Source organism: Colobus angolensis, unplaced genomic scaffold (genome assembly GCF_000951035.1).
Source record: "Colobus angolensis palliatus isolate OR3802 unplaced genomic scaffold, Cang.pa_1.0 Scaffold111, whole genome shotgun sequence".
NCBI lineage: Eukaryota > Metazoa > Chordata > Mammalia > Primates > Cercopithecidae > Colobus > Colobus angolensis.
Genome location: NW_012112142.1, coordinates 2,569,729 through 2,593,939, shown reverse-complemented (window position 1 = coordinate 2,593,939; position 24,211 = coordinate 2,569,729). Strand labels below are relative to the sequence as shown.

The following is a 24,211-nucleotide window of genomic DNA, read 5'->3' as shown; positions in this document are numbered from 1 at the left end:
GATGAAGTACACCTCAGAAACATCATTGTTTAAAAAGGGTGAAGGCATTCTTTCCATAAGCCCAAACTATCCCTTGACGTGATTCCAAAACAATGCCCTAAATGTGCATTGCCCAATACAGCAGCTACTAGCCACAAATGGCTATTGAACACAAAATGTGTTGCAACACAAAATGTGTTGCTAGTCTGAACACAGATGTGTCATGTAAATAGAGAAATGTTAAGTATAAGATACCACTGGAAGACTTAGTATCAAAAAAGGTAAAATATATAACAATTTTATATTGATTATATATTGAAATAACATTTTGGAAATATATGGTTAAGATAAATTATTATTTTTACTTTTAAAAATATGACTATGAAATCATTTAATTACATAGGTGGCTTATATTTGTGGTTTGTATTATATTTCCATTGGAGAGTAGCTCTAAGTCTACTTAGAAAACTGATCAACACTACTGATCTGCTTCTTCAGGTAGAATAAAGGCCATCATTGAGAGGTCAGATCTGAAATGGAATCACCAATGATGCAGAGAAATACAAATGATACACAAAACTTGAAAAATGGTAAATTGTGCTATAAATAAAAGATTGCTTTAGTGTAAAAATAAAGGTCTCTTTCTTCTTTAAGATAAAAATAATTAACATTGTAAACCTTTATTTCATAGGAATAACCTCAATTTTGGGTAATATTATTCTTTGGGTATTGGCAAAATTTAAGAAATAGGGATTTTTAAGATATTAAAGTAACAACTCCCCGTCAGCAAAAAAAAAAAAAAAAATTAAGTTACCAGAAATGTTACCTTATTCTTATTTTTTTCTTTCTGAAAAAATTTAAATCTTCTACATACTTTACATTTCATTTTTGGAAAATCTCACAAAAACATTTTACAGAATGTATACTATATTAATCAGGCAAGGTACGCTTTAGGATCTACTCAATAAAATGATTCCTACCACCCCACCATCATATTTCACCATCTGCTCTCTACTGTTGAACATTTCTTTAGTATTTCTAGGAACTCCAGCAAGACAATACAAATAACGTTGACAATTGTAACTAATAATGATTCTACCTGAAATATGTGATAGCTGAATGAAATATTTATGTTATTATAGTAATTTAAGTGTGTTCTTATACATTTATCTTTATTATAATAATTTAAATATGCTTTCTAAGGTGTCAAAATGTAACATTTTAAAAATAGGATCAAAACAACAACATAGGCATGATTAAATCCCTCCTGTTTTAGAAAGACCAACCAATAGGAGGTTCTTTAAATAGCCTATATAACCATATATTATATAGTTGTCAAAGTATTTGAAAGTCACTAAGTTTTAGGGCCCTAATTAGCTGGTTATCAACATAAAAATGGGGGCAATTTATCAATGCCCTACCTATTATCCTACAGATATTAGGGCATGGGGGTGGAGATAGAGAAGAAGGAGAATATACACATTGGTGGAAAAATATCAGTAGGCCTCACAAAGTAAGTTCTGAAAAAATTTTGAGCTTCCAAACATAAGAGGGAGCTGGATTTGACTCCATATTATTTGTGATGAAACAAGAATAATAAGAAAAGGAAGAAGAAAGGTAAAGAAGAGCAGGTGATTTCTTTTGATGTTATAGTTGTTTTGTTTAGGTTTCTTTTTATTTTATTTTTTTTACAGGCAGGGTATTTTAAAGAATTGTTAGAGAAAATGAAACCAAATACAAACTAATTAAAGAATCTTGAAAGAAAAAGGCTGAGATTCAGGAAGAAGAGAAAACAAAACTACTAGCATCTATCATATGTACCTCCTGTCCATCAAAGCAATGAACAGGAATGTCTAGTACAGATGGAGGCAGAAAGCTGAAGATATCTACTATTGCTATCATAAAGCAGGAAAAAACAATCCTCAAATTCATGACTTCATTTTTGTTTATATTTCTAGTAGCAAACGTAGGTATGAGGTTAAAATTTGGTCATGAGATGCTTAACAAATCAAGGAATTTGGAAAGAAAAAAACCCCACACATAAGTCTTCAATTTCATAACAAAATGTCAGGCTTATCAATATTTTCATTTCTCTTATTATTTCTCAAAAGAGTTATATAAGTAATTAAACAGCTTTGAGATTAGAGGTAAAATTTAACAAAATTATTAAATCTGTTAACTACTCTCATTTATTTTTATCTACACATCTAGTTCAAAACTATTTACTGGTGATTTTTAAAGAATATGATATATAATTTTCAAGAGTGTATCAGAGTATATTATTTGTGAGATCAAAACCCCTGTAGATGTCCCAATAAAAGATTATTTTTGCATACAATAGAATCTTCTTTAATAAAGTATCTTTCACACAAGCAATGTACTCTACAGTAAGATGTGAATACATTCTGTAGACTTGAAAGTATTATACCTAAAAGCAAGATGCAATTATCATTATACTGAAAAAATTTTTAAGCACTCTATAGTAACATACACATTAGTAGAACTTTTCTTCTTTTGGACTCCAATATTCCTCATCTGGCACTTATTTTCTCCCATATGGTATAATTATTTATATATGTCATATTTCTCTATGGAATTATAAGGAACTTCAAAACCATAGGGATATCTCATTATACTTAATAGATCTAACACAGTATACCTTGCAGAAAAAGACACTATGTAAAAAAAAAAAAAAAAAAAAAAAAAAAAAAAGACTGTATTTCTGTGGGTAGAAGCAAAATTCTAGTAAGGATTATATTAGCTACTGTGCAAAGTTTTTGATCCTTTGATCTTTCATGCATATAGATAGAATAACTCTTATTTTGCTTTATTAATAATGGAATCCTTTACTAAGCAAAGTCAGGTATGCGTTTAGAACCAGCGGCAGGCAAAACACAATTATTTTAAGAACAGGTACATAGGATATCTAAGTATCTATGTCTGAGATTTTTCTCATGGTATTTTTCAGACTATAGTAATTTTATTCACTGAGTTTGGAATTCCAGCCAGGCACAGTGGCTCACACCTGTAATCTCAGCACTTCGGGTGGCTGAGGCAGGAAGATCGCTTAAAACAGTTCAAGACCAGCCTGGGCAACATAGGGAGACCCCATCTTTACAAAAAATAACAAATTAGCCTAGTATGGTGGTACATGCCTGTGGTCCCAGCTACTCAGGAGGCTGAGGCAGGAGGATCACTCGAGCCTGGAAGGTCGAGGTTGAGGCTACAGTGAATTGCAATTGCGCCACTGCACTTTCAGCCTGAGGGACAAAGTGAGACCTTGTTTCCAAATAAAAAAGTTCAGAATCCCATTATGCATGGTGCCTTACATGCCTTACATCCACACTACCTACCATATTATCCCTTCAACAGAAAGATTCTAAAGAGAAAGAGGGGGAAAAAACACTCTACAACAAAAGACAGAGAGCGAGGAGGGAGAGATTCTGATAGAAGAGAGACAGTCATTTAGAACTTACAGGGAGAGGTCGGGCGCAGTGGCTCACGCCTGCAATCCCAACACTTTGGGAGGCTGAGGCAGGCAGATCACTTGAGGTCAGGAGTTCCAGACCAGTCTGGTCAACATGGTGAAACCCCGTCTCTACTAAAAAAATACAAAAAACTAGCCATGCATTATGGCAGACGCCTGTAATCCCAGCTACTCGGGAGGCTGAGGCAGGAGAATTGCTTGAACGCTGGAGGCGGAGGTGGCAGTGAGCCGAGATCGCGCCATTGCACTCCAGCCTGAAGGACAGAGCAAGACTCTGTCTCCAAACAAACAAAAACAAAACAACAACTACAAAAACTCACAGGGAAAGACAAGAGACAGACAGAGAGAGAAATGCTATAATTCTTGGCCATTCAATTAAGGACTTATCTTCTGAGATTTATCTTTAGTAAATAGGTTTGCATGGCAGCAGAGAAAATTTTCAACATTCATTCAATAAGTAATGCATTGGCAATAACAACAACAAAACAAAACATTTCTGTACCTTAATATCAGATGTATCACGCTGACTGTTTCGCCAAGCTCTGGAAATTGATGAAAAAGTTCGATCTGCATGATCAAATTTGCCTCCTTGCAAATTTAGGAAATAAGTTGTAAAAGGTTCCTAAAAAATAGCAATTAAAAAAATCCATAGGTTCCCTCATGCATAAAAATGTGGTTTTTATAAATCCTTAGAACTAAATATTTTAATGACTAATAGGTACTAGCTAGTAATATAAACTAGGCATATAATGAGAATTACATATAAATTATTACATTAATGTTCTCAAGTTATTTTTCCCTCAAAAGAAATATTTCTAAATATTTCAAAAATTTGGTATTTGCAACATTTTCTTCAGGTAGCCTTCCTTTCCAAGAATAATTTATTAATATCATGCATACATAAATTAGATGTATTTTCTTCATAGTACAGAGAATAGTCCAGCATGTAGTTTTCCTACTGTTATGGCTCAATATTTAATTTATGATTAAGAAAAGAAAAATGTTTGGATGATTTAAAAGCCTCCTCTTAGTTAAAGAACACTTAAACACATATTAGTGGATAATTGCTTGAAATTAGCTAAGCACTATAAATTACTTCTAGGATTTATGTCTGCCTGTATCCTTCTAACAAGCTTTAATTAATGATGTGCTGCTAATGCTTTCCCAAAGACATTGCTTTCTAGTAGATGAATCACCTTTCAATTTCACAGAAACATTTCTTGTTTAACCAATATATTATCAATACACGACAGCCTTAGTTTTAGCAACAAACTTACCTTATTCCATTTGGGGCAACTTTCCAAAATATATAAATACATGTCTGTGTTAGTAACAACTTACTTAGTTCTTATTTTAATAGACTGCATTTTAAAAGAATTTATGCTACAATTTGGAATCTGGTAAGATAGCAACCATCTGAAGGGGCAAATTTAAGAAAAAAAATTCATACAACTCCAGATGAAACATTTTTAAGGCAATACAAGCCAAACGAGATACAGAGATATTTATAATTAGAACTTCCATCATTTAAACTGACTTTTTTAGTATTCAAAAAAAAAGATGCTGATGAGTTCTAATTTTTGCATATCCTTCACAACACTGAATTTATTTAGTCATGGTGTATTATTCAAATTGAACTTACTATTCTTAGCAGCCATGCAAGAACAAAACTTGCAGTTGAGTAATGAGTACCATAGTGAAACTTTGGAACTTGATCGTCTTCCCACGATTCATAACGTTCTGCGAAGAATGCTGCTCTTTTTGGGTTCAGAGCTCCTATTGGCTGCCAGTAGGCAGGGGGAAAACAAAGAATACATGAATGTAATCATCCTTCACATCTTCCTGTCTTGTGATGATATCCTACTGGTAGGTATAAAAGTGAATTTTAAAAATATATACTATTTAAGCTGCAACACAGTATCATTTTGGGAGTAAAAAGAAAAGCAATTTTTTTCAACACAAGTTAAACACAACATATAAGTAAGTGAATGGATGAACCTATCATTTCTCTGTAAGTCTAGTTTTAGTGGAACATAGGTGTTTAATCAACCCATAACAAGCATCACATAAAGACAATTACATGAAGTGAAATATCAGATATACAACACTTTGGAAAGCACCTATAAAACCTCATTTAGTTAATTAGAAGCAACAACCAGAAACAGAATCTTAAAGCTGAAGGACTGACTTATAATGGGTTCTTAGAAGAGGATGAAACAAAACTGGGAGACAGGTAAGATGGAGTACAAGAAAGAAATTGTGAGAAAATAGGGTTAAGATATAACTAGAAATTTCTACTAGTGTGAGTGAAAACAAAGGATAAAAATACGCCTATATATCTATATAGGACACACACACACACACATATATATGTATATACTTTAACCAGAGGATAAAAATATGCCTGCATGAACTATATATATATATAGTTAAAAAAAAGAATAGTAGACAGATTATGAACTTATACTGGAAAATAATACTTTACAGCAGAGGTCCCAGAGCAACACAGCAACATGGTCAAAACCCTGAGCTCACTAGAATGATAATAATACTCATTCAGAAGGTTGTTTTGAAAGATAAAAATGAGTAGGTACATTAAAGTCCAACAAACTATGTCTGACAACATTCAATGAATGCTAACTATGGTTTTTAAGATAATCTTTTAGAATTTGGGTAAAAGAATTTGAATTAAATAATTGCCTTTAGCAAATTGCTTAGCATAAGAAAAAGCTTAATAAATGTTAGTTGGTACCTGTATCTTTATTGTTGCTACTGCTGTTGCCATTTAGTTAATACATGAACTCCATTAAATAGCAGGCAAAATTCTGTGTGATCATGCCTATGCATGTACATTTCCTTATGAAGACACAGAGAATATGCTTGAGAGTCTCAAAGGAGACTAAGGCTCAAAAAATGTTAAGATCAACTGCTTTAAGTACCAATTCATTCTCAAAAAAACATTCTGATCTCTAGAAAATCTCTATTCTTTATTGAAAATGTTTAAGTACCCATTCACTGAAAAAGAGATGATATATAAGATTACTTCTCTTAATAAGATACAGAGGCCAGGTACAGTGGTTCACACCTATAATCCCAGTGCTTTGGGAGGTCGACGTGGGAGATCGCTTGAGTCCAGGAGTGCAACACAGTGAGACCTTGTTTCTAGAAAAAATTTTCAAAATCAGCTGGGCATAGTGGCATGTCCCTGTAGTCCCAGCTACTCAGGAGGCTGAGGGAGGAGGATTACATGAGCCCAGGCACCTTAAACTCTACGGTGAACTATGATCATGCCACTGTACTCCAGCCTGGGAGATGGAGGGAGTCCCTATCCTGTCTCTAAATAAACAAACAAGCAAATAAATAAATAAATAAATAAATAAGTCTTTATTTTAAAAAAGATACACAACAGTCTTTTGCCTTATATAATTTATGAACACCTATTAGTTAACCACTCCTTATTTATAAGAGAAAGAAAATATCTGATTATTTGTAGAGAAAATGTTAAAATAAATAAATCAAAAATAATTGGTTTAAAATGGATGCATTGAGAAATATTTTATTGAAAACGAAGCAATGTTCAGACCAGTTTTTAAACTGCTTTTCATGCTATATAATTTTAAGCAACATCTTAAATTTATCATTTTGGTTATCTCTATTAAATTAATTATTTTTTCAAAACTATCTTTGGCATCACTCTCTTTCAATAGCTTGGTTTTAATAAATATTATCATATTTTAAGGCACGTTTTCCTTTACAAGCAAAATTTTAAAAATCTTTAATTACTATTTTAAGTCAGTTTCACAGTAAACTAATTTAAATGCTATCTTTTAAAGCATTAGTTTCTGTACAAAAGAATCATATCTGACTTACTAAATATGTGCCAGTTAAGAATGGAGCTGACTCCAAGGATTCTTTCTTTGTTACAAAACCAATTTGAAATGCCTTTAAATGTATTTTAGTTGCTGCCCCTAAAGAATGAGCCATAGAAAAGAGAGAAGAAATAAAATCACTAGAAGACAAATATGAATTAAAAATAGAATCAATGCTCCTTTTGTATGGTTCTGCAGCATATTAAGTATTCACTTTATCTGCTCCTATTTTTATTACTCTCCAAATGAATAAACCCCAAAATCAATAGTTATAGAATCACGTTTCTTGAATATAATGCTAAACCAATTAGGATTGATTTCACTAGCATCTGAAAAAAAATGGCATCTTGCAGAGATCCATATTGGTAGAACCCACAGTATTGATTTTGGCTGTTATTGTTACAGTTGGTTTCTGAAGCCTGCTATAGGACAGCTATCAAGACATACCACATTTATTTGCAAGCATATAAAAAAGAAGTCCCCAAATAAAAGAAAGTTAAAAAAAAAAAAAAAAAAAAAAGACCAGTGGAGCTGTGCAATGACAATGATACACTATCAGCTTACTCAGAGAAGTTATAGTGGGAATACACACATTGAATTATACATTACGCGAAAGCACTGATTTATTGTGGTAATAACATCCACCTCATTAAAAGATTCTGCTTTGCTGCAGTTGGAAGGCTACATATTGTTTACTGCTATAAATTAATGGCAGTGCAAAGAAGACTGTGGAACCATCCTAACAATAGATCTGTAATGACAGTGCTGTATATCACAGCTTCCTCAGCAGCTTCATAATAAAATGGAGACAATGTATTGAGCTAATACATTCTACCATGCTGGCCCATATTTTTCTGACAACTGCTTTAAAAGATGAGCTGAATTCAACTATGTTATAATGCTGCAAAACATTTAACTAAGCAAGAGTCAGTCATATACCAAAGTGCATCAAAGCATTTTTAAAACATTGTCTAAATCAGCATTTCAAGATGTTTATTCATCTCTGCAAAAGAACGAAAAGTAAATGCTGATGAATCCTCTTACTTATATAGTATATTAAGAGTCAAAATTATAAGTCAGTTCGGGAAGATGCTAGCACCATCATCCTACATAGAGCTTAGTGTACAATTTAACAAGCCTGACAAAGTATTTTTCTTAAAAAGCAAGATTTTAAAGGAAAGTGACTCAAAATACTGGCCATTAAAAATGGTCATAATTTCTTTTAAAAAATCAGTAAAAATCAATATTGATTAGAGAGTATAAAAGTGGTATAATTCCAGGTAAACACAAATAGCTCTAGAATACAGAAAAATAATTTTAAACACTATAAAAAGCTAACAAATAAATAGAATTATAGAAGGTTTTCTTAACTCTACAGACTAAGAAAAAATCTCAATCACAATACAATGAAAAACAGGTTTAAGTAAAATAGAATAGAATAACTTGAAAGTTAGAGTATTAGGTCTAACAACAAAATATTATGTTAAAAATGTAAATAAAAGACAGGCGCAATGGCTCTGTCTGTAACCTCAGCATTTTGGCAGGCTGAAGCAGGAGAATAACTTGAGCCCAGGAATTTGAGACCAGCCTGGGCAAAATGGTGAGATCCTGTCTCTACAAAAAATCAGAAATCAGATGGACATGGTGGTGTGCGCCTGTAGTCCCAGCTACTTGGGAGGATCGCTTGAATCCAGGAGGTTGAGGCTGCAGTGAGCTGTAATCGTGCCACTGTACTCAGCCTGGGTGACAGAGTGAGACCCTGTCTCAAACAAAACAAAAAACAGAAATAAAAACTTAGATTAAAGTGGGAAAAGACAAATTAAAGAAAACGAAAACTCCTGAAAATAATATGAATAGCTAAAAATCACATATTTAGGATATTTTAATAATTTCACAAACAGCAAAGTTGACATCTGTAGTAGAATGATAAGTACTCTGCTTATGAGACAGTAATGTTATCTTTCAAAAAAGGATATATAAAATAAAACTTTAAAAATTAATTTTGTAAGAAGACTGCAATTAAAAAAACATTTTTTGTTACCTTCTTTGAGAAGTAACTTCACTAGTTAACAAAATCCCTGCATATAAAGTGATCTGTTCAGTGCCTGGTACATAATAATAATGATAATAATTTTTTTTCAGGTTATTTGATGAAGAATATTTAATAAAAAAGGCACTAAGTAAGCCTGATGAAATTAGTGGTGTCTATTAGGAAAGACTGTGATTAAACATCACAATCCTCTAAAGACAAAGCAGGATAAGAACATGTAGTACTGTGGATGATCTGTAAGAAGCCTAAGAGTACACAGTAGTCCCCATCAATGAATTTTACTACCTTAAGAACATAATCAAAACAAAATTACTTTTCAAAAATCCATGGGCCTCCAAATTTTACTATGAAAAGCGTAAGAAATATCAGGCTACTTATAATCATCTCCTACTACATTATTTAAAAACAAACAGTTTGAATTAACAGACTCCTTTAAAAGCACATAACAGACTTTGGTCTAATTATTAATAAAAGTTAGCTGTAAAAAGAAAAGGTACCTGTTTTTTCTTTCTTTATTAAAATTTTAGGAACTCTTACCTGAAGTTATCTAATTAAGAATAATACCTCCAGCTTACATTTTGTAATTTATTAAACATTATTATACATTCTCATAATAAATAGGTAATCTAGATATTCCTATTTTAATAATAAAGAAATGAATTATCTAACTCAAAATCAACATAAATCTAGAAGACTCAAACCTAGTACTCAAAAGCCCTTCTCTGGGCCATGTTATGTATTTAAAACTAATGTATTACAAGTTGGTTTTCCTAATTTTGAAAATTTGCTGTAATCTCAATTTTTCAAATATTTCTTTACTTAACAGGTTGATTTAAAGGCCAATGTAAGTAAAGCACTTAGAAGCGCTCCTGACAAAAACAAAAACAAACAAACAAAAAGAAACTAACAAGTGTAGCTGCTATTAATGCGGTTATTACCATAACTATAATTCCTTCTTTCCTTTTGAAATTTATGTATGAATGATTACAATTTATATCAACCTTTCAGAAGTGAAATTCCAAACTACTGGACTATACGTACAGTTATTGAAGGTAAGAAAGTTCTGGGAAATTGGCAAGAAGTCTCAAATTTTTTATAAAGCAGAGATTTGACTGTGTTAGCTAACTTCTCTTTTAAAACCCAAAAGTCTCAAGGAGTTTTTCACACCTTTCTGTAAAGGCTTTCTTTGGAAAACCACTGAATTCCAACATTTGGAGATGAGAAGCAGAGAAGACTGGGGTTAAAGAAAAGGGAAAAAAGGTAACTCTAAACCAAAATACTAAGAAATAAGGTGCTTGAAAATGCTAAAGCATAATATTTCATCAAGATACATTTTGTGGGTAAACAGAAGAGTGAAGAAAACATGTCAAACGTGAAAAGAAGCTTAGGAAGGGGAGGCAAAAGAGTAGGACTACTTTGCAACCCTGCTTAGGATCCTGATGACTGGCTGAAAGCCATCTGCCAATATAATCTTCATTTGATATGACAGGGAAATCAGAAACATTCTTTAATTTTGTGATGACAGGTAAAGCCTTCCTTGCAGTACTGAAGAAGGTGTGTGCAATTAGAAGTTATATGTTATTTCATTCTTCCCTAAAAGTAGGCTAGGCCACAGGAAACGAAAGAAAACCACTGCAAAGTAAGGGAAAAAAACTAGCAAGGAATAGAATACAAGATGGCTGAACTCAATGTTCTTCTATGCTATAAAAATGTCAGGTTAAAGGACAGAATATCATCAAGCATCTGATATATGTTAATAGATTAAACAAATTTCAAATTCAGAGAATAAAAGAGGACACGCTATCAGGAAATGTTACATCATAAAAGATAGTCATTCTTGATTAGGGAATAATGATTTGGTTTGAGAAGACTCCAGGAAAAAACTATGATATACATGTCAAAGGTGCCATTTTATCTGATGACAGTGCTACTATTTGCTGAATATAAGCAAAGGTTCTACAAATCTTACATAAATCATCTCATTATCTTTACAACAACTCTTAATACACAGACCAATTAGCATCCCCAGTTTGCAGGTGAAAAAAACAGTTCGGGAGAAAGTAAACGACTATCAGTGGTTGGTTACAAGCCAGTGGCAGCAACAAGATTAAAAGCCACCTCCAACCAAACTGACTAGCAAATCCCAGAGTGATTTGGGTTGTGTGAACTGGTACGCTGCCTCTACAAGGCCATTAGAATCCTTTCATGGGAGCTTCAGATTAAATGCTCTTTTGAAAAAATACTATTAAAGTTTTTATCCCTACCTATATAATGTCTGTGGATATTACCTTAGAAGAAGGCGTCAAAATGAATTTTAAAAAAGCATATTTTATCTTGGGGACATCAAAAACATGCTTGGCAAATACAGTTTTTTTAAAAAAAGTAAACAAAAAAGGTAAATGCTGTCACCAAAGTTTATTGCCTTATATTCCTTTTAACTTTTCTATTTTTTCTTTTCTATCTTTTCTGTGAACCCAAATGAGAGCCCTTAATTTTCTGTGTTGCTGAGGCTTTTTAGAGAAGCCAATGAATTTGATTCCCAGTGTCTCCATCACCTGTCTTCCTCTCCAACTACTCTAGTGAAGAAAATAAATAAATAAATAAATAGTGTCTGTCATTTCAGCAACATTGCCACTGTCAGGGGGTGCAGCAACTACTTTGTTTCAATTGTAGCAGCTCTTTTATCTAAATGACAAGTATAACAAGCAGCCTGATCAGCATTTTCACTCAACCTTGGCTTTTAGGGTATTTCGTTATATGCTATATACAGCTGAAATGGTTTGGCACTTATCCTCACATGCTCTAGATTTTATTTAATACTGTCAAGAAAAAATTTCATCAGCACACCACTGTGGCTTTTAGAGCTAACAAATAAGCACTTTTGTTTTCAAGTACCAGAACACTTTTTAATCCCTTGAAAACACACTTTCTTGCGAGTGGCATTAGATATATACTCACTACACCACTTCAATTTAACAAACACATCTTGGGAAAAAGAAAGTATTCCATTTTACTTATTGTACCTATGTAGAAACTAAATCATTTCAAATGCTTGCACTGATAGATTTACTAGTGATGTCTTCATAGTTCTATATTATTCAGCTACACAGTAAGTATTAAGTAATTTTTCTATAGGTGTTTATCTCATTTTGAGAAAGTCACATAAACTGTTAAAAATAATCTATTACTCCAATGCCACTGCTGAGCTAAATGCCTATAACAACCCAATAAACAGTCCAAAAAATCCAAGGATAATTAATAAACATGTTTTAAGTTATTATGAAAATGATAAAGAATGCAGATATAACAAAATCTATGCATTTGCAGATATATTCACCTGCCCACTTAACAAACCAGTTAAGGCCATTAAAATCAAATAAATCTATACACTTTTAAGACACGTCATTAGTAGTACACATACTAATGTTCTGCTAGCTTCTATAAACCAGAGACATAAAACAAAATTGGGAACTACTTGAGAAACATTCAGCTTTTGAAACTCATTTTCTATTTGCTTTGAAAGTCATCGGAATATAATAAAACTAGTTCTAATTTCAGAAACTAACACTCTCTCTCTCTCTCTGTGTGTGTGTGTGTATATATATGTTGTTTTGTTCAACGCTGAGTTGGGAAAAACTGTGTGCTTATTGTTTAGCTTAAGCCTGGGCTAATGGCACTAAATATTTCAACGATATGCATGTGAAGCACAACAAAATATCATGATTATAAAAAGCAAGGAGGATTCCAAATCCATAAAGATTAGTAAAAATAGTTATTTTATTCTGTTTTAGACTAATAAACTGCTTTTGGGGAAAATAGTAAATCTTTTTAAAAGTATGTTTATTTATTTAGAGACAGGCTCTCACTCTGTTACCCAGGCTCACATGCAGTGATGTAGCCATAGCTCACTGCAGCCTCGAACTCCTAGGCTCAAACGATCCTTCTGCCTCAGCCTCCTAAGCAGCTAGGACTACAGGCACATGCTACCACACCGACATAATTGTTTTAGTTTTTTGTAGACCCAGGCTGGCCTTGAACTCCTGGTCTCAAGCAATACTCCCTCCTCAGCCTTCCAAAGTGCTGGGATTACAGCCATGAGCCACCACCTTGGGCTGGAAAAATACTAAATCTTAATACAAAAATTAGACACAGCCGGGCACGGTGGCTCAAGCCTGTAATCCCAGCACTTTGGGAGGCCGAGACGGGCGGATCACGAAGTCAGGAGATCGAGGCCATCCTGGCTAACACGGTGAAACCCCGTCTCTACTAAAAAATACAAAAAGCTAGCCGGGCGAGGTGGCGGGCGCCTGTAGTCCCAGCTATTCCGGAGGCTGAGGCAGGAGAATGGCGTGAACCCGGGAGGCGGAGCTTGCAGTGAGCTGAGATCCGGCCACTGCACTCCAGCCTGGGCGACAGAGCGAGACTCCGTCTCAAAAAAAAAAAAAAATTAGACACAAAGTAGGATAAGTTAAAGATGTCAATATATAAGGTATGGATGGAACTAGAGGCATTATGTTAAGTGAAATAAGCCAAGCACAGAAAGATAAATATCACATATTCTCACTCATATTTTGGAGCTAAAAAAAAGTGGATCTCATAAAGATGAAGAGTTAGACTGGTGGTTATCTGAGGCCAGGAAGCGTAGGGGGGAAATGAATGAAGAGAGATTGATTTTAAAAATTATGTTAAAGAACACAGAGACAGGCAGACATCTGAGTTGTAAGGCATTTTAAAACTATAGTGGACTTCAAATATCAAACAAGGAGATAAAATATTGTTTGGCAAATGTAAACGAGCCTATGTGGTAGCTTTCAGAAGAAACAGGGCAACTGGAATCAATTTAAGAAGATAATCTCTAATGATTCCATAAGTGCAACAGAAGAGACTCTAATAATTCTCATGACTTAAGAATAGCCATGGGTCATACATAAGAGCTGGCAAATGTTGATAACACTTTTGGAGTTGATTATTAGCAATGTGAGGCCTGACAGGCAGTTACATTGCAGTTGTAGTCCTAGAAAAAGTCCAGTCCTAGCAAGGAAGGTCAGTGGTATTCAACCTCTAAGACGATCCCCAAAATGAAGCCCTTATATCAAAAAGCAGACCCTGCTAAAATAGTCCAGCCCCTGTACATTCCTCCCCAGTGCCGCTCTCAAGGTAAGCAAAATCCACTAGTTGAATAAAACTGGAGCAGCCAGATTGCTGACCAAAAACCTTGCTCCATTGCTGGAGAAATCAGTCAAAAAATAAAGGCCGATGAGATTCAAAAGTGCTATCTAAAATTTACCTTATTTTCTTGTGCAAGACGATATGTTGGGATAGTCATCAACATAGAGAACTTACATTTTACCCTTTTTAAAATGAAAATTTTATTGTACTTTTCCCTCTACAACTATATATCTGATCTACTTGGTGGGGTGGGGGATTAAATGTAGTCATTTAATTGTAGTACAGTGATAATCAATATTTATGAGGGACTAGAAATAAGTCAGCGAAGCTCGGATTTAGAAACCACTGCACCTGCAATAGCTGGACAGGTTTTGGGCTGCCCCGCTACGATTTAAAACAAAAAGAAATAAAATGTAAGCATAAAAATATAACAAAAATCCTCTGTTCAACTTATAAGTTACTATCAACTGGAAAAAAAATAACCTTATGTAACACAAATCATATGAAATAATTAATTTTAGGTGTCAACTTGACTGGGGCACAGGGTGCACAGATTAAGCGTTATTTCTCGGTATGTCTATGAGGATGCTTCCAGGTGAGATTAGCCTTTAAACTGGTGGACTCAGTATAGATTTCCTTCTCCAGTGTGGGTGGGCATCATCCGATCTGTTGAGGATCTGAATAGAACAAAATGCAGAGAAAGGAGGAATTTGCCTGTTTTTTCCTATCTCACTGCTGAAGCTGAGACAGCTCATCTCATCTTTTCCTGTTGTCAGTCTGGGATTTACACCATCAGCTCCCTTGGTTCTCAGGCCTTTAGACCTGCAATGAATTACACAACCAGCTTTCCAGGGTCTCCAGCCTGCAGATGGCAGACTGTGGGACTTCTCAGCCTCCCTAATCACATCAGCCAATTTCTCATAATAAATCTCTTTTTGGATACAGATATATAGATATCTCCTATTGGTTCTGTTTCTCTGGAGAACCTCAAGATACCACATGAAGAGGAAATGAAATTAATTCATAAGGTAAATATAGGGTATTTCTTCAAATTTTGAGATCAATATTGAGATTACAATCACTTATAAAATACAATATAAAGTTTTATAAACTACCTCATTCTGGTAATAGATGGGAAAACTATGGTTCCACCATCCACACTCCTTTTCCCAAATGGAGCACCTTTTTTAAAACATTCAAATTTGACATAATTTAAGAAGCTCCTTTAAAAAAGTGATTTAACAACATGTGGATGTCAAAGAACGCACTAGACAACTCATAGAAAGAAAAGCCTAAGAAGTCCATTAACCATGTATCCAAAATGGGTAATTTCATATTGAAAAAGCTAGCTAAGTTGACCATTTCCTATTAAAAGGAACCAGAGGTCCTTAAAGAAATTGTTGATTCTAATTCTGGGGCAGAAAATATACAAAACAGCCTGGGACAGACAACTTGTCGTACCAGAAGGCAAAGGATTTGTCAAATATCAATGGGATTGCATCTAAGGGACATAATACCCTTCTTAAAGAGACATCACTGGACAAAGTCGTGGCAATTTCAGTACCACAAAGAATAACACAGTTCTACTTTCATATAAAAATGTAGCAAGTATCAAGGAATGTTGCTCTCATTTTAACAACAATAAAAACACTATAAGATGATAATCACTTTTGTACTAATCAGAGAGCTGAGGTAAAAGACAACCAAATGAAGTAAATTCCAAAAAGTTACAGGCCTCTTACAAACTGCTATAATTTTGGCAAAACATGGCAGGAAGAGGTAGTCAACATAAAAGTAGGTAAGAAGAAGGCCATGCGTGGTAGCTCATGCCTGTAATCCCAGCACTTTGGGAGGCCGAGGCGGGTGGATCACCAGAGGTCAGGAGTTTGAGACCAGCCTGGCCAACATGGTGAAATCCCGTCTCTACTAAAAATATAAAAATTAGCCAGGCATGGTGGAGGGCACCTGTAATAACAGCTACTCGGGAGGCTGAGGCAGGAAAATTACTTGAACCCAGAGGGCAGAGGTTGTGGTGAGCCAAGATCATGCCCTTGTACTCCAGTCTGAGTGACAAGAGTGAAACTGTGTCTTAAAAAAAAGAAAAAAAGAAAAGGCAGGAAAGAAGAATCTGCTAAAATTATTTATCAAGAAGGTCTAAATACCAATGTTGGGTGAACAGATCAACATAGAAACACAAGGGAGTTTGCATGCACTTGTAAGCTCTTTTCCATGGGCCTTTCTATAGGTGGCTCATGAGAGAGAATATGACTGAGGCAAGGTAGAAAACCAGGGAGGGACTCTCTAGGTGACACAGGCACACAGGATATGATTGACAGTTACTGGGAATGGCAACAAAACACAATCTCATTCCCCTAATCTTTCTCTTATAGGAATCAAAATCCTTAAGCTGATGGGAGAGGAACACCAAACTCTCATCCCAGGGACTAAGCGTATATCAACTTGCACATGGGGAAAGAGTGGGAGCAAAACTAATCTACTGCAGGAAGAGGGATAGAAAACCCTGTGTACCACCCCTAGGACCCAGGCAAAGATCCACTGCTTCTGGAGTAGGGTAAAAGCAAAAGCCCTTTCAGGAAGACATGTCCTGCACTGATGCAAAGAAGAGGTCTGCTACTACTGGAAGAAGGATAGGAAATTCTTTCCTGTGGAGGCCATGAGGGGTAGACGCAAGAACACTGAGAAGGTCCATCCCTGACGACCATTTAAATGGGATCTACTTAAGAATGAGGATGAATCAGGAGAACTGAGGAGCTACCCTATCTACCCCCCAACAAGCCTGGAACTGAGTTACCAACAACAGCAATCTACTTCTGGAAAAAAAAACCAGAAAAGTACATAGAAAAATGGCTCTGTGGCACAGGCATAGAGGGTCAGCTAGAGAGTAGAGCAAGAAGAGTGAGAAAAGACATCCACCACCCACGCCAAATTCTTACAGAGGAATCTGAAGTTTGTACTGTATTTTAAGGTAGTAATAAGAATAACAAACCTAACTAAGCTGATCTGTTGACCAGACTGACTGAACTCCCCACACTAACTACGTGACATAAGAAGAAGCATATACTTCCCTGGGCATAAAATCTTATTCATATCCCAGCCTCTACTGTTCTCCTATCTCAGATAAAATAGAATCATAAAAATAATCTAAAAGAAGCACATAAAGTACAAAGTACAAAGAACTGATATGTAGAATAAAAACCAGCAAGAAGGTAGATTTAAGCCAATCATATAAAAAATTACATTAAATGTAAATGACCTCAACACCCCAATTAAAATGCAGAGATTGTCTGATTGGGCATGAAAGCAAGGTTCTATTATATGCTGTCCATAAAAAAAATGTTAAATATAAAGCCATAGACAGGCTTCTTAAAATAATAGAAAAAAAATGCTGCAAGTAATAAAATAATGCCCTCATGGGATATTAACATCAGAAAAAGTAGATTTCAGAACATGAAATATTACTAAATATAAAGAAGGACATTGCATAATGAAAAATGAATTATTTTATCAAGAAAACATAACAATTTGAAGAGTGTATGCACTGTATTAGTTTCCTAGGGCTCGTATAACAAAACATCACAAACTAGGTGGCTTAAAACAATATAAACTTATTGTCTCACATTTCTGGAGGCTAGAATTCTGAAATCAAGTTGTTAACAGGTTCATGCTCTCTTTGAAGCCTCTAGAGGAGAATCTTTCTTGCCTGTTCCAGGTTCTGGTAGGCCCAGCTGTTCCTTGGCTTGCAGCAACACAACTCTAATATCTGCTTCCATCAACATATAGTGTTCTCTCCCTGTATGTCTGTCTTTATATGATGTTTTCATACAAGAACACCAGTCATATTGGATTTGGGCCCACCCTAATGACCTCATCTTAACTTGATTACATGGTCAAAGACCCTATTTATGAATAAGGTCACATCCATAGGTACCAGGAGGTTAGGACTTTAACACATCTTTTTGGAAACAAAATTCAACCCATATCATGTACCCAAAAATAAACGTGGAAAATACATAAAATAAAAACTAACAGAACTTTGGTGAGGTGGGTTGGCTTACACCTGTAATCCTAGCATTTTGGGAGGCCAAGGCAGACAAACCACTTGAGGCCAGGAGTTCGAGACCAGCCTGGCCAACATGGCGAAACCCTGTCTCTACTGAAAATACAATTAGCTGAGTATGGTGGCACATGCCTGTAATCCTAGCTACTTGGGAGGCTGAGGCATGAGAATTGCTTGAAACCAGGAGGCGGAGGTTGCAATGAGCCAAGATGGCACATTGCATTCCAGCCTGAGTGACAGGACAAGACTCTGCCTCAAAAACACAACAAAACAACAGAAAAACTAACAGAACTGAACGAAAATACAGACAAATCTAACTTATACTTGGAGACTTCAACAGTCTTCTTTCAGGATTCAACAGAACAAGTAGAAATTAGTAAGAATACAGAAGACATGAACAACGACATCATCAACCAATTTGACCTAATTGATATTTACAAAACAATACTTAACTAAAGAATATGCACTATTTCCAAATGCACACGGAGCATTAATCAAGGTAGACCATATTCTGAGCCATCGAACAAATTCTCACTAACTGAAAAGAACTGAAATCATACAGAGTATGTTCCTCAACCACAATGGAATTAAACTAGAAATAAACACAAGAAAGACACCTGACAAATCCCCAAATAGGTGGTAACTAAACAACATACTTCTAAATAATCCATGGGTGAAAAAGAAATTTACAAGAGAAATGAGAAAATATTTAAAAGGGCTGAAAATAAAAACAATATATAAAAATGTGTTGGAACCAGCTAAATTAGTGCTTTGAGAAAAATTTGTAGTGCTAACTGCTTACATTAAAAAAAGTCCTTAAATAGTTTAACGTTTCCACCTTAAGATACTAAACAGATAAATTAAATCTAAATCATATAGAAAAAATATAGTATGGAAAGCAAAGATCACAGGAATTGAAAACAGAAAAAGCAATAGAAAAATAAATAAAATCTCTAGCCAGACTGATCCAGAGGGAGAAAAAGAAATAAATACCAGTATCAAGAATGAAGGAAGGGACAACTGAGATGAAATAAACAAATTTTGTGAAAGATGCAAACTACCAAAACTCATTAACAAAAAGATAACCTGAATAGCCCTTTATCTGTTAAGGAAACTGAATTCAACGTTTTACAAAAAACCTTTCCAGAAACAAAACTCTTGGTGTAAATGGCTTCACTCATGAGCTCTACCAAACACTTAAGGGTGAAATAATGATTGTGTATCATCTTTTCCAGGAAACAGAAGAGGAAGAAACAACTTCAAAACTCATTTTGTCATGTAAGCATTACCTTGATGCCAAAACTCAACAACATTACAGGCCAAAATCCTTTGGGAATACATATGCAAAAGTCTTAAGAAAATATTTGCAAATGTGTTCCAGCCATTTATTAAAAGGATAATATGTCACAATCTGGTTTATCACAGGAAGGAAACACTACACAATCAGCCAGTGTAATTCACTATACTACCCAACTAAAAAAGAAAATGCAATCATCTTCAGAAAAGGAATTTGATAAAATTCAATACCCAATTATGATGAAGACTCTCAACAAACTAGTTATAGAAGGGAACTTCTTTGGGAGGCTGAGGCAGGTGGATCACAAGGTCAGGAGATGGAGACCATCCTGGCCAGCATGGTGAAACCCCGTCTCTACAGAAAATACAAAAATTAGTCACCATCTGTGGTGGCAGGCATCTGTAGTCCCAGCTACTCAGGAGGCTGAGGCAGGAGAATCGCTTGAACCCAGGATGTGGAGGTTACAGTGAGCCAAGACTGCGCCACTGCACTCCAGCCTGGGCAACAGAGCAACACTCTGTCTCAAAAAAAAAGACAAGGGAACTTAACCTAATAGAAGCATCTACAGAAAAGCCTATAGCTAATATTATACTTGATGGCGAAAGACTGAATGCTTTTCCCCTAACACTAAAGACGAGGCACTCTCAATATTTGTTAACATTATATAGCACAGTAAGTCTTCATTTCACAATGCCATTTATGTAGAAAGTCCCAAAAAGTCTACAAAAAGGCTGCTAGTAATAATAATTGAGTTTAGCAAGGATGCAGAAGACAAGGTCAATTTACAAAATTCAGTTGTATTTCTACATACTAGCAACAAACAATTAGAATTAAACATTTTATAACAGGATTAAAAACATGAATTTTTGAAGGTTAAATTAACAAGATATGTGTAAGAATTGTATGCTAAAAGCTATGGAACATTTGAGAGAAACTAAAGAAGGACTAAATAAATGGAAAAGACATTATATTAATGAATTGGAACATTCAATATTGTTAGTACATTATTTTTACCCCAAATGTTCTACAGATTCAATTCAATCCTAATAAAAAAATCTAGAAGGCTTTTTAAACATTATAAATTAACAGGTACATTCTCAAGAAGAAAAAAGGCTAGGACAGTCAAACAGTTTTTTAAAAGAAGAATAAAGCTGGAGGGTTCACAAGACTTTATTACATGATTTACTATAAAACCACAGTACTCAAGACTGTGGTACTGATATAAGGATATACTGATTGATTGTGTAGAACAGAAAGTCTAGAAATAGACCTACACATATATGGCCAATTGATTTCCAACAAAGATGCCAGGACATCTCCAGAGAAAAAGTCTTTCCAACAAATGGTGTTAGAAGAATTGGACTTCTACACACAAAAAAAGAACCTGAACTCTTACCACGAACCTATAATACATTCTAGACAAAAATAAGTAGCATTAGCAGCCACAGTACAGAAGAGCAGTAATAATTCTGTTTGTTCCAAGTTGTTTTTAGAAAAGCCATTAACACATTGCGTCAAAATAGATAGTCAATTACATAATCTAAATCAGCAGCTTCCAACTTTGTCCTGTAAGACAGTCTCTAATATATATACATGTATACTGTCTATTCACAGTGTACAACAAACTCTTGCAACAAACCCACAGTCCCCTCAAGTGACCAGAGCTCACAGGTTGGGAACAACTGGCACACCTTCATCTTCCTTTCTACCAATAAGACACCAGCAAGTGTTATCCATTGAACACTGACTCATCCTCAACCTCTTTTCTACCTTTCCCTGTATGAAAAATTCAACCTTAATATAAGAATTCTGTATGAAAAATTCAACCCTAAATGTAAGATTTCATATTAGTCCTTCATATTTCACTTGAATATTTCATGTGAATGTTTCAATCAAAATGATTCAAAAGGTTTTTTTTTTTCTTTTTTTGAGACAGAGTCTCGCTCTGTCACCCAGACTGGAAGGTAGAGCGTGATCTCTGTTCACCGCAACCTCCGACTCCCTGGTTCAAGCTATTCTTCTGCCTCGGCCTCCCGAGTAGCTGGGATTACAGGCACGCACCACCACATCCAGCTAATTTCTGTTTTTTTAGTAGAGACAGGGTTTCACCATGTTGGCCAGGATGGTCTTGATCTCCTGACCTCGTGATCCACCCACCTCGGCCTCCCAAAGTGCTGGGATTACAGGCGTGAGCCACCGCGTCCGGCCTCAAAAATTTGTATTTTAATTTGTGTAAGGTAAGCTATATGGTCAATTTGTTACATTAGTGAAACTGTTAAACAAGTCAGAACCTGGGACAGAATTCTAAAAAGATGCCGTAAAGAGGGCAATATCTCAAGTTTTTAAAAAAATTAAACAATAGGATTGTACGATGATTTGAACAGTTATTAATGTTACTAATGACTATTAATTACCTTGTCTGTATTTCAGACAGGTAACACTCAGATATTAAAATAATTTACTGAGATAGGTCACACTATATCTATAACTTTCCCAATTTACTGGCCTAATCAAAACTTTTATTTTTCTTTTTTAAAATTTTTAAAATTTCAATAGCTTTGGGGGTACAAGTAGCTTTTGGTTACGTGCATGAGTTATATAGTAGTGAAGTCTGGGCTTTTAGTATACTTGTCACCCAAAGAGTGTACCATAGGTGATTTTTCGTCCCTCACCTTCCCCCTCAGCCTTCTCCCTTCTAAGTCTCCAATGTCCATTATACCACTCTGTATGTCTTTGCATACCCATAGCTTAGCTCCAGCTTACAAGTAATAACATGTGGTTTTTGGTTTTCCATTCCTGAGTTACTTCACTTAGGATAATGGCTTCCAGTTCCATCCAAAAACTTTTATTTCTTCTTCTTAATTTTTTTGATGTTTGGTGTTTTTTAATTTTTAATTTTAATTTTTATAGGTAGTTTGTGTATATATTTATGGGGTACCCAAGATGTTTTGCTATAGGTGAGCAATGCATAATAATCCCATGTAAAATCAGGTGTCTATCCTTTCAAGCACTTATCCCTTGTGTTACAAACAATGAAATTACACTTTTAGTTATTTTAAATTCTACAATTACGTTATTTTTGACTATAGTCACCCTGTTGTGCTATCAAATATTAGGTCTTATTCTATCTTGCTAATTTTTTTTGCTACCCATTAATCGTTCTTACCTATACCCTATCCCCCACCACCCTTCCCAGCCTCTGGAAACCATCCTTCTACTCTCTATCTCCACTAGTTCAATGGTTTTGATTTTTAGATCCCTACAAATAAATGAGAACATGTGATGTTTGTCTTTCTGTGCATGGTTTATTTCACTTAGCATAATGACCTCCAGTTCTATCCATGTTGTTGCAAATGACAGGATCTCATTATTTTTATGGCTGAATAGTACCCCATTGTGTATAAGGACCATATTTTCTTTATTCATTCATCTGTTGATGGATACTTAGGTTGCTTCCAAATCTTGGTTATTGTGAACAGTGCTGCCAATAAACCTGGGAGTGTAGATACCTTTTTGATACACTGATTTTCCTTCTCCATGGTATATATCTAGAAGTGGAATTGTTGGATCATATGGCAGCTCTATTTTTAGTTTTTTGAGAAGCTTCAGAATTGTTCTCCACAATGGTTGTACTAATTTATGTTCCTACCAACAGTGTACAAGAGTTCTCTTCTCTTCACAAGCTTACCAGCATTTGGTATTGCTTGTCTTTTGACATAAGCCGTTTTAATTGGAATGAGATGATAGCTCATCGCAGTTTTGATTTGCATTTCTCTGATGATCAGTGATGTTGAGTGCCTTTTCGTATGCCTGCATGCCATTTGTATGACTTCTTTTGAGAAACGTCTATTCAAATCTTGTGCCCATTTAAAAAACTGGATTATGAGATGTTTTCCTATAGACCCATTTGAGCTCCTTACATATTCTGGTTATTAATCCCTTATCATATGAGTGGTTTGCAAATATTTTCCCCCATTCTGTGGCTTATATCTTCACTTTTTGATTGTTGCCTTTGCTGTGCAGAAGGCTTTTTAATTTGATGTGATCCCATTTGCCCATTTTTGCTTTGGTTGCCTGTGCTTATGGGGTACTACTCGAGAAATTTTTGTGCAGACCACTGTCTTGGAGAGTTTCCCCAATGTTTTCTTGTTTCACAGTTAGAGTTCTCAGATTCGAGTCTTTAATTCATTTTGATTTGATTTTATATATGGTTAGAGATAGGATTCTAGTTTCATTCTTCTGCATATGAAGAACCACTTTTCCCAGCACTATTTATTGAAGA

The 24,211-nt window shown here is 34.9% G+C and overlaps 1 protein-coding gene across 1 annotated transcript in view; it reads right to left on the bottom strand.

The window, feature by feature from the left end:
* LRBA (LPS-responsive vesicle trafficking, beach and anchor containing) overlaps positions 1-24,211 on the bottom strand; it is a 785,611-nt gene that overhangs the window by 169,434 nt on the left and 591,966 nt on the right. Inside the window, exons 45-46 of the mRNA XM_011956584.1 lie at positions 5,109-5,249; positions 3,969-4,088 (exon numbers count right to left, since the gene is read on the bottom strand). Coding sequence (XP_011811974.1) covers positions 3,969-4,088; positions 5,109-5,249 — 261 coding nt within the window. The remainder of the gene's footprint in view (positions 1-3,968; positions 4,089-5,108; positions 5,250-24,211) is intronic.